Here is a 16,705-nt window from a genome sequence, read left to right on the forward strand (position 1 = left end):
GAAAGAGAAATATGCAGACATATTATTTTTCAAATGAATATTAATTTTCACAACACAGCAAAAATATATATTATGATATTAAACAAACAACTTTATTTAAAAAGTTAACAAATCAAAAAAGTGCCATAGAATGCAAAAATCTCTTTTATTAGGTGTTTGAACACAGTTGTGTGGCAGCAGTGTGTGAAAACAATCAACCTATAATGGTAAAAATCCACCCACTTATTGTTTTATAAACCCAATAAATCATAAACAGTCTCTCCACACTAGCAGTTCCACATTTCTCCCTACTATGACATCAAGCTCAGGGAAAGTCCCACCAATTTTTGATGCCCTCTACCAGTGTTGATCATCCTACTTGAAAAAAGTAATTAGTTACGATACAAATTACTTCTCCAAAATGTAATTGAGTTAGTAACTCAGTTACCACATTGTAAAAGTAATTAGTTCCTCATTAAATTAACTGTGACGCTATTACGTCCTTTAGCATCTTTAATATATAAGATGTTTATATTAACTGATTGAAGAATAAAAAAGTATTTAAAAAAATGCTGTATTTATTTGAATTCAATAGATTGCAGCCTGCCATATGATATGCATAGAAATAAAAACATTAAAAGTAAATATTGAAAATAAAATTCAAAGTATTAAATTAAGACAAACAAATTTAAACGTGGGTAAAAAGAAATAAAGGGAGACCTGGCCATTAGTGGAAATCTTTGTAACTGTATATTAGGCCTAAGTTACTACACAATAAACAGAACACTATCCAACACTTAAATATTCAGTACAGTAACATGTTAGCATGTGTTAATGTGAGGTGGTTCATAAGATTTGAGTTGCTTGAGGCAGACATGGATAAAGTATTTTTTCCTGGGCATAGCGTGCATGTTACAGAAACATTCTTGCCTTTAATTTCAATTAACGAGAAGTAGTGCCGGTACTTCCAGTTCATACCGCCATTATCGCTGACGCTGTCTTGTGTTTAGTGTTTGTCAGAACATGCCATGCCATGCAGTGAGACAGCGTGAGCAGGGCTCCGCCCACCCAGCCAATCATCATCGGATTTGCAACAGCATCATCATCCCCACTCCTGCTCTCTTAAAGAGCCAGTACGATGAAAATTCTAAGCTTCCTATCACTGTTTATAAGTCCTGTACATTAGGTTTAAATCCATCCAATGTTAAAAAACATTGCCATTTTGTCAAAATATCATTTTAAAATTACCTCAATTCTCAGAGATCCCCAAACGGTTCGCGCAAAGCTGTTCAAAAGATTCAGTTTCTTTAAACCCCACCTTTCGGTAGCATACTGTGTTCTGATTGGTCAACTAACATAGTCAGGTTTGATTGGTTGTTCCGGGGTGAATTATGTCTTATTCCTCTCATCGCGAAGCAAACAGTAAAATAAAAAACTTGAACAGTCTCGCTGCTTTTTCTTCTGTGTGTGTGTATTCAAACCGCACGCTTCAGTTTGAATCTGAATAGCGCGTTCAGCGCGGGGCGTGGTCACATTAGAAGGGAGACATGAAAAACAGACATTGCGTTGTTTTCATATGGATTACTTTATCACATGTCAAGCTTTCTATAGATATCTCTCTCATGTCTCTTCGTTGAGTATTCACGGAGTTACACTTCATTTTAATGACGTGTTTGTACATGACGATCAGCACAGAGAAAGGCTGCAGACAGCACACATACTGATAAGACGCTCGGGAGAAAACAGACACATAACTTCATAATCATACTTCGCGTTTATGGCCAAACGCTTTGAAAATCCCGCCTTGAACTCACCGAGATTAGAAAAGCAGTCATCAGTGAAATGTTGTGAACACAACAAGGATTTGTTGTACTGCTCTTGTATGGTGGTAAAAATGAATTTTTTTTCATAGTTCTTCTGATCTTCATTCTTTGGCAGTGAAAATAAAACAAACTTGCCTTTACAATTAAAAACACACTGTCTCCTCGACATGATGCTCTCACACCAACCAGAGCGTCTGTGTGGGGGGGGTGGGGGGGCAGGTAAGAGTTCTGTTTCTCTGAAGACGGTAGGCGGAGATTATTATGCAAAGTGCTCCTAGTGACGTACATAGAGATGGGCAAAAGATTTGAAATCTATAACGACTTGTTTCAGCGATTCAGAGTCGACTCCTTTAGAAGCCAATAACTTTATAAATCGTGTACTTTTTGGTTTAATTACTTTGCACATTGTTTACACTGATGGACAGCTACATTATACACTGTAATACAGGTAATTTTTGATTTCCCATCTGTGTGGCTCTTTAAGGCAGCTGATGTGTAGCCAAAAGCATTACACCTCGCGCTTTATTCAACCAAATTGTAGTAACGCGACACTTTACATTCTCAGCAAAGATAACGGTGTTGCAAAAGATGGGAAAAGTAATTAATTAGATTATTCTGTTACTGAAAATTAAACTCCGTTAGTATACTTAAACACTGTTACCCTATCAGCATATTCCCCACCCTGAGTGAGAAACAGCGATCAGCCATTACTATTTTCTTGCCATAGCTGCTGAAGATATAATGTCAGTGCCAAAGTACCATTAGAAATGTTGTGATGCACAAATGAACATAGGAGTCTCCATAGACCACTGAGGACAAAAGGTGGTCAAATTTCATTTTCGAAGGAAATGTCCCGGAAAAAAACGGAAGCTCTTGAAAGCACCAGCTCATTTTCATTTAAAGGGAACAAACACAAAAACAGCGTGTTTTGGCTCATACCCTAAAAGTGCCAATTTCAACAAGCTATAAAAAATTATCTGGGGGTATTTTGAGATAAAACTTCACATACACTCTGGGGACATCCAAGAACAATTTAATATATTGTATCAATGCAATCTATGGCACCTTTAATATGAATATTAATGAATGAAATTAAAGCAATTAAATCTAGCTTACAATTATTTCTAAATTTAAAAAAAAACATTGCTTGAATTGGTAACAAAAGCAAAAAGCAAAAGAGCAAGTCAGATACCACACATCAGTAAGTACACTCCGTACTAATATTGTAGACATTATTATCATTACTTCTTTTTATTTTAATATCAATTTGGTAGAAGTAACTCCATCCAGCATACTGGAATGATTATTTTGACTCCACATGGTACAATAAAATGTTTTTGAGTGTTGGGAGTAAATGCGTACACATGTGTGTACATGTGACTAAACCCCATCAACTAGGAAGTACACAAATAAAGTGTTGCTCCTCTAAACACAGGAAACTGAAGATTGTGGCCTGCAGTGATCAAAGGAACCAGAACTTGTGACTGGGGCTTATGATGGCCACATGTTGAGTGGTAATTCTAAGAGGGTTTTAGTAGGAAAAGTAAAAGCAATGACCTCATCCATCTCTCTGATTTGAAGCTTTTTTGTGCATTAGAGGGACACTGGGGAATCATTAGAAAGTTACTTCAGAAATAACACAAGTGAATGGGATAAAATTATGGGAATTATGGCAAAAAACAAAATAGATTAATAGCTTTTTTTTCTCAGATCTTCCAACAAGATTTAAACTAGGCTTTGAGCTTGTACCTTTTTGCCAAGTTGAAAGACCAGCGAGGACAGTGTGTCCATTGATGTGTTTCGCAGCTCTGGAGTAACGTCGAGAGTGCGCACAATGGGGTGAATAATTCTGGAGGCATAATCCGTGAAGTCCAAAGACTCAGTCAGGCGATCTAAAGTCTCCAAGGCAACCCTAAAGACCAAAACAAAACAAACAAACCTAAATGTTTTGGTGACAGTAGACTGATAATATCAGCCAGTTTTTAGAGAACGTCTTATAGATTTTTTTCTGCCCACTTTTTTAAAGTGTTAATTTTATTGCTAATATAATTATTTGCCTTTGGAATATTAATAGTTTTCAAAAAACATTTGAATCAGTCGAGTAGACACAGTCTGTATTTACAGAGTTTCCAAAGAAACACATCTGCACAGCCAAAACACTCAAACACATTAATAAAATGCTTTCTCTTCAAAATTCTTTCTTGAACTCAGCTTAACACTCTATCAGTAAAACGATAGGGATCAAACGCAGATTCTTTTCTGTAAAAAGGTTTGCTGAGAGTAACAGCTGGCCAAAGCCACTGTGTTAATGTGATCCTGTATTCATAGATTCAGGGGTTACCTGATTCATATCCATCTTTACCACTACTGCGAAAACTATTTCACAACCTCTCCTGACCTGACCTTACTCCTCAAGTCAATGTGAACTCAAAATTTAACCCATTTACTTTACAATGTTCTTGTATATAAATATATTTATTTAAAATATTTATTTTGCAAAAAAGTTAATTAATACCACCTGGACCTGGCAGCTACTAATTCCCGAATCTGTTCAGCTAGTCTAGACCAGACCTAATTATTGCCAGTCCTGTTCATTATCTTCAACTGGAAAACAAACCTGGCACAGTAGCAAACCTTCCTAGAAGTGGCCGACCTTCAAGAGCACAATGACATCTCATCCAGGAAGTCACACAAGACAACATGGAAATAACTGCAGGCCTCTCAATAAAAATCACTGTTCATTAAGGCTCATCTGAATTCTGACAAAACATACCTTGATGACCTCAAACAATGTTGAGGTGTAAAACTATACCTATGCTCAAGCATGGTGGTGGCAGTGTGCTGATGAGGGGAAGCTTTTAATTTATGGTTTAGGTAATGTGCAATAATTGAGGAAACATGGATTCTGCTCTCTATCAGAAATTCCTAAAAGAGCATGCAAGCAAGATAATGCAGCATGACAAAGATTCAAATAATCGGAGTACGTCCACTTCTGAATGGCTCAAAATAAACAAAAATAAAGTTTTGGAATGACCCAACCGAACCCAATTGTGATGCGGTAGGACCTTAAGAAGGCAGTTCATGCTGAAAAATCCCTCCAATGAGACCAAACTAAAGCAGTACTGTAAAGAAGAGTGGGACAAAATTAACAGTGATGTGAAAGACTGATTAAAAGTGTTTGGCCTGTTGCTGCTAAAGGTGGCACAAGCAGATTTAAAGTTTAAGTAAGCAATTAATTTTTCCACATAGGTAATAGGTGTTGGCTAACTTAAAAAAAAAACTAAAAAAAAAAAAAAAACCGCTGCAGTTTCACAATCCAATCAATTACTTAAGAAATAAAAGCAACCCATCAACTTAAAGTCTCTTTATGAATATATCCTGTTTTACTTGTGATATTAAAGCAATAAAATAGGTTGTAAGTGGTGATTCATGTTGACTTCAAACAAAAGCTATATACTCAAAAATACTCTTTTACAAGAACTCTTATTAAGTAAAAACGATCATTCATCCATCATACAAATTACTTCAGCTATACAGCTAATGTTTACTTTCACTAATTCACTGGTTTAAATAACACTTGTTTCAAAGAAAATGTATTTCTTAGGGAGCTTGAGCAGAGCAGAAGTTTTTCATACTGACTTGCGGGCCTGCAGGGGGACGTCAGGGGCATCGAACAGTTTCACTACGGGTGGCAGCAGTAAGTGGAGGTAGTCATCCAGGTTAGCTCCAAACAGCTGGATTGCCATGAGCAGCTAGGGGACATAAGGAAGAAGTTTTCCTGAAAACTGTGAAACTGCATCAAGAAAAACAGTACATCTCTACCAAAACCTGTTAAATGAATCAGAGCAATTGCACAACAACGGGCACACAGTGAGTGACCCACAGTATATAAATAAATAATAGAAAATTGATTTAAAAGTTATTGAAAAAAATAAGATTTTATGCACATAAAATGATCAATGATCACATTATTATATAAATAAATAAACCGTACTTAAAAACAGATTTCATTTATGCAAAACAATATTCTTATTGTTTTTGTATGAAATGTGACTCAATCATTTTCCAACTATGATCAATAATACAAAAAAATAAATAAATAAAATAAAATAAAACTGCTATGAGGTGGCCTCTTGTTTTAGATGCTCTGGGGAAGCACAGTCAAAATCTAGATGGAGCAGCTCACGTGAATGACTGATCTTTTGTTTTCTTATCTGTCCTGCAACAACTGGCATTTTAATTTCTAATTTAAGTGCCTCTTAAGGGTGACCTCAGTGCTCCCAGTGACGCAGACAGTGGTTATGGGCTCTCCAGGCGTGCAAAGAGAGAACTCATGTGGATGTAGGGCTGAATTTCTTGAGTGGGATATGTGGGTTTGGCCCGTAGCTACACACATCTGTCAGGGGTTGAAGACTGGCAGAGAAGACGTATAATGATTGAGGAGCTCTGGAAAGACTTTCTTTTGAAGTGTGAAGGGTATTTACACAGGTCACAGTCTGGCCAGGAACTCATATTAACATATGTAATTTGCTGCGCATAAGCTTGATTTATAATTAATATACATATGTAACGTTTGCAAGGTTCAAGGAATTAAATATTTATTATATTCAATTAATAATTTAAATTAAATAAATGCATATGTACAGAATCAGTATGTATGAGAAAGATTTTGCCTTTCTATTACCAATAACAAAAAGACAAATACTATGTGTTTTTTTTATATTTGTTTAGTCTGTGAATATTCACTAGTCTGTGAAACCAAAAAAGAATGTATGCTAAAACAGTTTTGAAAGACAGAAGCTGGTAGTCAGTGCTGCACGTAAGAAGGTTTTATACGAGATGAGATCATCTGACACCCGAAAGTGAACTCAGCACATGCTGAAATAATGTGAAACAGGTGACACAAACACTAGGCATGAGGTTCTTTCACACACTGAATCTGGTAAATTACCGTAAAATATCCAGATCGACTTTTCCGGTAAAAACACAAATGTGCTATTTGCACAAGCAACAGTTTTTTTTACTGTTGAAATACCAATCAAACATTAGAACCAAAATACTGGTTAACTCTGTGATGTCCATAAACAGACATTACATTTAAATACCATGCCGTTTTCTTAATCCACCCAGATGAGGAGAAGTGCTTTAGTTTTTTTTTGGCAGATATAAGGGGCTGATCACACAGACTGCATTTTTGTTTTAAAAAATGAGAGATGTTGCTCAATAGTATTCAACAGAGCAACTGGAGAATGTAAAAGAAGACTGGGACTTGTGACTTGTGATTCATCTCACAGCACATCTCAGGTCAAAGACGCCCAGTTGGGACATGTTAATAAAAAAAAAAAAACCAAATAAAATCATTACTGTAAAATCAAAACTGTAATTTATTTATAATATTACAAGTTTAATCCCAGAAAACATCCAGATCTAATTTACTACTATTTTCTAAAGGTCCTGTTCAGTGATTTCTTATAGTAACTTACAAATGAAACTCCATTCAATGAAATCTCTGGATACATAGTCTGAATTTCATGAATCATAACAACACCAATTTATGCTGCTTACATCACAGACAGTTAAGTAAATCAACAACAAGGCTCTGATCTTATTGGATATTTGGGTTGTCACTTCTTTATCGCTTGTAAAATCAATTTGATTCACCCTGCCTTTAAAGTAGAAGAGAAACATGTGTTGCTCAAAACACTGTGCTGCCAAATGTGATTGAGGTGTTTTCCACAAGGATACAACATGTGTTTGAGACTAAAGTTTACTGTTATAATGTATTTCTATTTTGCAAAACAGCCCGTAACAACATTAAGATAGTGATAAAAATGCCTTTGTCATTGTTGAAGTTATACTCTTCACTCTTTATTCCCAGTAGTACCATTGGTATCGATGCCTATTACCCTAGATGCTTCACACCGTAGTTGTTTATTTTTCTTTATTCCATTCTTTTTCAACTATGTTTTCCCTCTGTTTCCTACTACAGACATTTATATTATCTTGGATTCAATTTCAGTAACATTTCATACATGGTTGATGGTTCAAGATGGCTTTTGCATTTGACCATTCTGCAAGTGAGTCTTAAGTGCTACGTTAACACTTATTTCAGAGGGTGCATATACCTTGATTGTGACGCTACGTCCAGGGCTGTTATCGTGCATGAAGACTCGCAACATATGTGGGATGAGCTGTGGCAGATAGAGTTTGAATTCTCCACCTAGAGCCACTACAATCTGCTCAATCAGCAAAATAATGGTGTTCTGCATGGGGTTGTTAGGAGTCCAGTATTCCTGCAGAAGAGAAAACACAGTATCCCAGTGTTCCTTACATGACCAAGAGCCACTCCATCTGTTATATATATACTTTATTGAATAACTACTCGGTAGAGACATAAGGTGAATCACCAGTTCACTGGTTCAGGAATAAAGTTATCAAAGTTATTGATTTAGTTGAATTTAACCGATGATTCTGCCTCCAATCGGTTCAACAGATTCATTAAAAATAATTGTCTGAATTAGGATAAGCATTCATTCAACAAAGTGCAATAGAAAATTGTACTTAAATATCAATATACTGCTGCATATAATAATATGTTATTATACTGTTATTATCCTATTTTGCAGCACCCAGTTGTCATTACATACAACAAACAAATTCAGTAATTAAAGTAAGTTAATTAACCAAATAACAGTAACAAATAATTCAATAAATATATATTTTAGTGTTATGGCACGGCAATTTCAATGGTGGTGCTGAATAGCAGCGAATTTTATTTTATTTTTTTAATTTGGAGTAGTGATGATGCAAGTGGAAAGAGTGAATTAAGCACCTTCATAAAGCAGACAACATTCTCTACTGGTTGGGTATTGAGAAAGCCACAAATGGACAAAGTGTCAAGGACACTAGGACCTGCCAACAGTTTTATATGGGTTTTGAGGTACCCAATTCAGGCTGCAGGGTGGCAGCAGGGGTCAAAACAAATGAAACAAGTCTTTGTCTAGTACACTCAATGGCACTAACACGCATAAAACAATTGCAAATAAACGTTTATGAGAAAAGACAAAAACATTTTTAACAAGCATTTCTTAAGGGTCTCAAGTGCACATTTTTTGATTTTGTATCCTAATATTTGTCTCAGATGAAAATCAAGAAGATGTGTGAACAAGTCTCTCACCCGGATCAGTGTGAAGATGTCATCCATGTATGGCCGGATGTGGATCTTGACGAAGCACACAACCATGCCCATCTGCTGAAAAAGGAACTGAAGAAAGAAAAAATTAAATTAGAGAGATGCAAAGGGATGACAGGAGAGGTACAACCAAAACTTCTAAAATCAGAAATAATGTGCATGAAACTTGATTCGATGTTAAGTTAAACAAATATTCAAGGTACAGAATTTAAATTTTAATATAAAATGCTATCATTTTAGAAAACCTAAATTAAATCAAATGTTCAAATGATCAAATAATAAATAACATTTTTAAAATGTCAGCTCATTTGATGAATCTAATGTTAAATTAAATGTAATTTTCTCATTTGATGAAGCACTAACTAGAACAAAAATAAAATGATTATAATATTTTATTTATCAATCCAGTGTTCAAATGATAAATCAACTGTTTAAAATAAAGCACATTACAAATCAATTGCTCAAATGGACAATGCAAATTTTAAATAAAATTCAAATTAATTGTCCACTGATGCATCAATAATATCGGAAGAATCAGTAAGGTGTGTGTGTGTGTGTGTGTTTGGGCTACAAATTACCATGTAGTTCTTAATTAATCCTGTAGAATCTGGCTTGGCAAAAAGCTAATATCAATAGGGGTGCTTCGATCACGATCGGCCGATCGTTATGCGCATCTCCTCAGTAAAGCCGGTTCTCTAATCAGCGGTTGATTCCATCAGGTGCGTGATTTCACATAGAGCAGCTGTTACTACACAGAGCCGTTGTTAACTGAGAAGATGCGCAAATCCACTCCATTTTCAGCGTTTTTTGGCGCATCTTCTCGGCCGATCGTGATTTAGCACCTCTAAATATCAAGGTTTAATGAACTTCAAGGTTGGAGAAATGTTACTGTACCAATTACTTACAAACCCTAGAACTTCACATAAACTAACAAGTCTGTATTCTTTTGAGAAATCTTGTAAAACCTGGCTCAAAAGCATAATTTGTTTGTGAACTGGACAACAGTGGTTAGACTTTATGTTTTTTTTTTGAACATTCTATTTTAAATTAGTTTTGTGGAGAATACAACCTCATTTCTGTGATAGCAAGCGTACCTCTCTGATGCTGGCATCACACACTCTGATGACGTTGAGAAATGTGGGCATAACTTGAGGCAGGAACTGCACACACTTCAATCCGAGCGATTTAAAAATGAAGGTGACGGCCTGCACGACCATGGTGTGATGATTGGACAGCGACGGGTCACGCAGGATGCGCATCAGAGTCACGATGGCAACTGCCGGGTAAAACTCGTCTAGTGGCAGGTTGCCCATGTTGACCAGCATCTCACTGGTACTGTAGTCAGCTGTCCAGAAAAAAACATCATCCAAAATGTCAAATGTGATAAAATCATTAAATTTAGCATTATGCATATTAAGCATTTAATTCAGCTGTAAAATTAGTAAAGTCACTCATACAATCTTACGCAAAAAGGTGTAAAATGTAAATTTTATTTCTTAAAGATACTAAAATACACACTTTACAAGTAAATAAGTTAAAAATGTGTATTTTTTGGAAGGGTAATCAACACCTTTTAAAAGTAATTTAAGGAATTAAAACATGATGAGATCAGACGAGTTAGTAAATTGCAGGATTTGTGACACAGGAGGCAGCTCGGCCTGTTACTGACCGCTTCCTACAGTCATAAAACTCTGTCACACATACCTCAGTTAAAAACAAACTAAATCTGTGTGTGAGTGTGTGTATATGTCTGAGTGATGTAATGCAGTCATCTGTTTCCCATACACAGCAGACTGTGCCCTAAAATATATGTGCCATTTGATGTGGGGTTAACAGGCGATCTGGAGTTATTTGACTGTGCTTAAGGATTCGAGTTCTTTCATTTGGTTTACAGTGGAAGACACTGGGGTGTCTAAGGACTCGTTTCCACCTGGTATTAATATGAATTGTCTGAGATTTAATCACAAGCGGTCATCTGAGACACATTGATGTTTCCACCTGGTGTTAATATGCGTCTCCTGTTCCCACTCACTCATTCGCTTTAGAGAGCCTGCATGAAAGATGAGACCACTCCATTTGAGGAATACTCTTTAAAAACAACAAAAAACCCATTTAAAATACACTGTGCATTAAAAACGTCCACAGAGTGCTGAACTCCCATAAAGCCAGTTGTAAAGAAGATAGTCTGCATGATTATTAGGATTATTATGGTAATCTACAGACAGCGCAGAAAGAGGGCAGGAAACATATGCTTCTCATGATGTTTTGTTAGCTTCAAATATGCATTCTTCCCTCGATCTGGGCAGAATATTATACAAAAATATTCTGACAGTCTTTCCTGAACTAGTCAGTTCTGTCAGTAAATGAAAAGACAGAAAAATCCGTAAGACTAATATCAAAAGAAATGGTAACATCTCCAAAATAATTTTGGGAAGACTATCTGCAAAGCTACCTTAAACACTATGACAGCTACATTTATACTTTTTTTTCCGCCCACCATTAACATCACTCAGTGAGCTCACCTTCAGCTCATAAAGCTTCCCATTGCTTTATTATTAATATAAAAGGGTCAGCAGGCAACTGTCTGCCTGTGAGAAGAATTTTTCACGAAGTGGGACTAGAGAAAAAATGCAGATCCAGACAGAGCTGCCCCAGACAGTAACCTGTACTTTATCCCTGACGCATCACTCATGAGATATCCACACTTCCTGCTGCACGCTTCTTTATGAGACCCTGCTGTTAAAACTATTAATTCTCTCTGCAGCTTAACAGGAGAGGGTCTGAGCTGGTGGACTCCTGATACTCTGAAAAACGGCCAAAGAGGCCAGACACATGCCATGAGCAGCTTTAATGACCTACCCAATCTTCTGTCTTTGCTCATGGAACAACAAAACATTTTTAAGCCAATCACCTGAAATTCTGATGTAAACATGTGTTTCACAATTGGCTGGATTCAGTGTTTATTGTTGTGTAGTGCCAATGCTCTTAAATCTGCTCATATAACAATAAAAACTATAATGTAATATTAATATCAAGTTTATCAAAATAAAACATACAAATATAGACCCCACTTTGTTACTTAAATAGTACTGATTTATGTTTAACTTTATTCTTGTACGTATAGGTGCTGTATTAAGCAATACAAAAAGTATTGAGTGAAAAGTGATTCTGTTGCCATGTGAAAGACTAAAACGTCTGTGTATTTAACAAATATTGCATCTAAGCCACTTCATCTGTAATAAAGAACACAAACACAGCACGAACGTCACAACAATGAGCAAAAAATGTGACCGACTGACTGCTTAGTTTTCAACGCAAATCACGCCGATCGGTTAAATCAAGCTGCAGCCAAATTCAAACACATCTAATGGCATGAGGATAATGGTGATTGGCTGATGGCACCTCAAGACCTTGCACAGTCCCAAACCCTTTGTTAACTTAGTCAACATGATCCCTTTGCTTTACTATGTTCATGCATTTACAGTAGTTTCACCCCAGTCATGATTTAAACTGATTTAAGACTGTCTGTAGAGAAAAAATAATGCAAGCATGATAAAAAAAAAAAAAAGAGCTTCATATTTACACTTTTGTTTCCCCAGAATGCAGAATGTCCCACAAACCTCTATTATAAATATGTACATATTTCTCTCTAACTGAAGAGCAAGACAAAATAATTTTCTGTGGTATCTAACAATATGCCATTAATACTGTTAACTGGTATCCAAAAAAACATTTTATTGTATGTTCTGGACTGAGGATTAATAGACACGCTGTACTGGTCTACTGTGTTTACAACAGTGGGAGAGGAAACGTCTTTATTTGATAACCGAGAACGGTTTGTTCTGACTTTGGCACACATGCATATGAAATGAGGAAGAGGATGTATGGGTCAAAAATTTGTGCGAAGCTGTAATGAAAACTGCACTGTAATCTGCTCCATTTTAATCATTCAATTAAAAGACATTATGTGCACAGGAAGGATATGGACTTGCAAAACCATTTCCAAAGAGAAAATCACAAAGAAAAGGATGAAATACCAAGCTTTGTGAAAAGCCAAACAATCTGAGCCAACATGTGACCGCACGCTACCCAGGAGTTCTGGCTCGGTCTTTGGAAAGGGAAATTTGTGTATAAAGATGTGCTCTGTTTGCTCTGGAGAATGTGTGTCTTAGATGAACAAAATCTTCTGTGCATCTGTAATTAATTGTGTTGATGTGAACTCACATTAGCTTGATTGGAGCCCACTGTGTCCAGGCATGCAAGCTCAAACCAGTAAACGGGTGCATCTGATTACCTGAATCCTGGTTGGACTTGGACTCTGAGAGGCTGACGGCCGAAGCATCACGAGACTGGTCAATCATACCGATGTTAACCTTGTGTTTGTAGGGATCCAGAGCTCCAAGTAGACCTAACACACGTATGGCCTAACAAAAGGCGACAGAACCTCAAAGTCAGTTTAAAAATGCAAAAGGTTTCATATTCTAGAGCTATTCTAGAGCAGTGGTTCCCAACTAATGAGCTGATGAGTTGAATAAGGTGTGTCTGATTAGACAGTGTTGGGATACCCCAGAAACATGATGGGGAACTACTGTTCTAGGGTACATATTGGGCTGCGTCTGAAAGCTTAGGTATCTGACTTGTTGCCCTGTTGCCTATCAGACAATAATTCTGGAGTCAGTGTTTGAGGAGGACGGTAACTTGTGAAACTGATTTTGGATATTTACACACAAATTGACTACTATGCTGCCTTGAAAAATCAATCAGACAAAGGTATGACATGAGCAGGATCTGACCTTTACCTGAAAATTGCAGTTTTCTACACTATTTTCAGTATACATTTTTTATTAAAAGCGCTATATAAAAAAGGTGACTTGACATGAACATTGAAGAAACTCTCATTCAGTGACAGGAACAGAAATCAGTACCTCTCTCCTAATCCCCTGGTTCTGTTCTGTCTTCAGGAAGTTGAGTAGCACCTCCAGTAAAGATGGATACTTCCTGTATGGCTCCACCACATACCCAGTACTGGCTACTTTTTGACCAAGAGTCCAGAGTGCCACCTGGTGGGAGAGATGATGTTGAGTGTGTTATTGCATACATCAAAATTGTTCATTTATTCATTTAGTAGGTGCTTTTATGCAAAGTTACTTATAAATGTGGAATATAACTAGTGGTTTATAATAAGGATGTAGTTTTTGAATATAGTTAGGGATTCGGCTGTCTGACTAGGTGTACTTGCATATTTTATGTCTTTTACTGACTTTAATACACTCTGTTTGGTATTTAACACTCCTAAATGCTGTGTCATTAAATTAGATTCACTTAATGAGGAAAAATGATTGAGTGTTGTTTTATTGAGAAAACAACATCTTTTAAGATTGATCCAGAAAGTCAAATAAAGCCCCAGACACAGTTCAGAGCAGGTAAAATATTTAGTTACATGAGCTTCTGTGAACTTTGGGTAACCTAAAACTAACTAAATCTTCCAAACTCTATAACACTCCTGATTGGTGAAGCAGAATATGATAGCGTCATACCAATAATGAAAGCCTTGTGTAAAGTTGTGTAAATGTTAAGCACATTTGACTGCACCTCATAATAGTATTATAAAACCTTTCAGACTCAAAGCACGCAGTCTAAAGTGTCTCCAAATATTAGTGAAATAAGTACATCTGATGGTTTCCATCAGTGAAGTGGAAAGGAGAGTGCTTTTAATCAATCATATTGCTTTGCAAAAGACAAAAACAAATTGCTTCACAGAGTAAAAATAAAAATCTTGTGACTATAAGAACATTAAAGTACTTTTTTTATGTTAACAACAGAATAAGCTCACCATCTCAGGTTGAGAGAAAAAGAAAAGGTTATAAAGCTACGATATGTTTTTGATTAAAATAGTAAATAGTTTGTTTCAATCTCTCAGGTTAATGCCAAATCTTGCATCACACTACCAAATAAAAAAAGTGCATAACAATGGACCAAAGGTTTAACATGGGAATGAGCAAACCTGTCGCTTAGCTAATGAAGACGAGTCCTGCAGCATGTCCATAATAATAGGGAACAGCTCATCCATCCATTTCCTCATCTCCAGTCCACTCACCTGGTACAAATTAAAGAAACAGACAGACTTAACAGCATTTCAACTGAACGAATTTAATGAACTTTCAGGATTGAAGATATTTTGAGTGTAATTTAATTTTGAGTGTGAACTGATGTATCAGGAAAAAACTGCTGATAAAAACAGTTTGTAAGCTACAGCGCTTGTCCTAAAGATCACTCTGTTCTCTTAAAGCTAATTCAGATGGCATCTCACTATTTATCTGTTCAGAAAACTTCAATTCGCTCTTTCACTGAATTCCTCTTTTCCAATCTTTGCGACACCTACTCACCAAGTGTCCACAAATATTCTGTCTCTGTGCTACTATTCCCAACTCTCTACTCCACAGATCTTCTCTGGACTGTTTCCTAAATTGTGTATCTGAAAGCCACTGTAGATGATGTCAAAAGATCTGGCTAGGAAATTACCTGAGCAAGTTCTCCAATAGTAGCTAAAACACTGATAACGACTCCAGGGTTTGGATCGGGGTCTTTCAGCTTCAAGATGAGGGCCTGTGGGAAGAACAGGATTGGAAATCACAATTATTTAGTCTGACTTTGAGAACATCACCAAATCTATATTCAGAAAAAAAAAACTGCCATTCATTTGGGAATCCTAAGGAATTATTGTAGTGCTATTAAGTGAATTTTAAATAGAAATGCTAAAAATAACAAACCTTACGTACAACAAAACTATTTTAAAAACAGTTCACCTTTAACAAAACATCGTTACATGATTGAGTCATTAATTGATCCTCTGCTATGCCCTGCTTTACATAACATTACAGAAAAATCCTAAAAAATATATACAATACATCACATTAGAGGACATATTTTTCTCTTTTCTACTAAAAGCCAGCATGCTTATGTAGTTTTACATAAATTATCTACAAATGTGTTAAAATAATGTTTACAGGGCACTTTTTGCATTATTGACACACTGTTTTCCTAATGAATGTTGTTCAGTTGCTTTGACGCAATGTATTTTGTTTAAAGTGCTATATTAATGAAGGTGACTTGACTTGACTTGACATCAGGAAAATAAATATTGATTCTTCAAAAGTCCATGGTGTAGATTAAACTGAACAACACATTTGACAACAACCCCCAAAACACATGCAGAGAACAGAGGATGTGAGTGTACCTTGAGAATCGGCTCCATGTAGGGGCGGATGAGTCGGGGGGCATTAGACACCAGGTGACCCAGCATGCGGGCACTCTGTTCTTTGTTTCGGCCCACGCCACTGTGTTCCAACTCAGTAAGAATCTGGACAGAGTTTTATTTTATTGTAAAGCACCACAAGTTTGACATCATTCAATTTTGTATCAACAGACACATTCATAACAGATGTGTGACAAAACAAAATGTTATATTTGATCGAAATAGAGTATAATAAAAACAAATAAAAGTGAACTGTTCTAATGAGGGCAGTTGCACAATGTTAATGCTTCCATGGAATATAACATCTGCATAAGTTTCTAGTCAACATAAATAAACGAGTTAGTTAAGTGAATTTGTTAATGTGTCAGGAAAACAGACTAAAGCTGCAGTGAGACAAATCAGCAGATAGTTCATCTGAAAGTCCTTTACTGATTGCCATCTGTTACTTGTTGAGAA

General features: G+C 36.3%; 1 protein-coding gene across 2 annotated transcripts in view; it reads right to left on the reverse strand.

The window, feature by feature from the left end:
* mtor (mechanistic target of rapamycin kinase) overlaps window positions 1–16,705 on the reverse strand; it is a 154,974-nt gene that overhangs the window by 123,329 nt on the left and 14,940 nt on the right. For both annotated transcript variants that reach the window (XM_026262449.1, XM_026262450.1), the window contains exons 14-23: window positions 16,232–16,354; window positions 15,517–15,600; window positions 14,999–15,091; window positions 13,920–14,054; window positions 13,289–13,418; window positions 10,089–10,339; window positions 8,980–9,066; window positions 7,928–8,095; window positions 5,442–5,554; window positions 3,552–3,714 (exon numbers count right to left, since the gene is read on the reverse strand). In XM_026262449.1, coding sequence (XP_026118234.1) covers window positions 3,552–3,714; window positions 5,442–5,554; window positions 7,928–8,095; window positions 8,980–9,066; window positions 10,089–10,339; window positions 13,289–13,418; window positions 13,920–14,054; window positions 14,999–15,091; window positions 15,517–15,600; window positions 16,232–16,354 — 1,347 coding nt within the window. The remainder of the gene's footprint in view (window positions 1–3,551; window positions 3,715–5,441; window positions 5,555–7,927; window positions 8,096–8,979; window positions 9,067–10,088; window positions 10,340–13,288; window positions 13,419–13,919; window positions 14,055–14,998; window positions 15,092–15,516; window positions 15,601–16,231; window positions 16,355–16,705) is intronic.

Source organism: Carassius auratus, unplaced genomic scaffold, assembly GCF_003368295.1.
Source record: "Carassius auratus strain Wakin unplaced genomic scaffold, ASM336829v1 scaf_tig00216160, whole genome shotgun sequence".
NCBI classification, from domain to species: domain Eukaryota; kingdom Metazoa; phylum Chordata; class Actinopteri; order Cypriniformes; family Cyprinidae; genus Carassius; species Carassius auratus.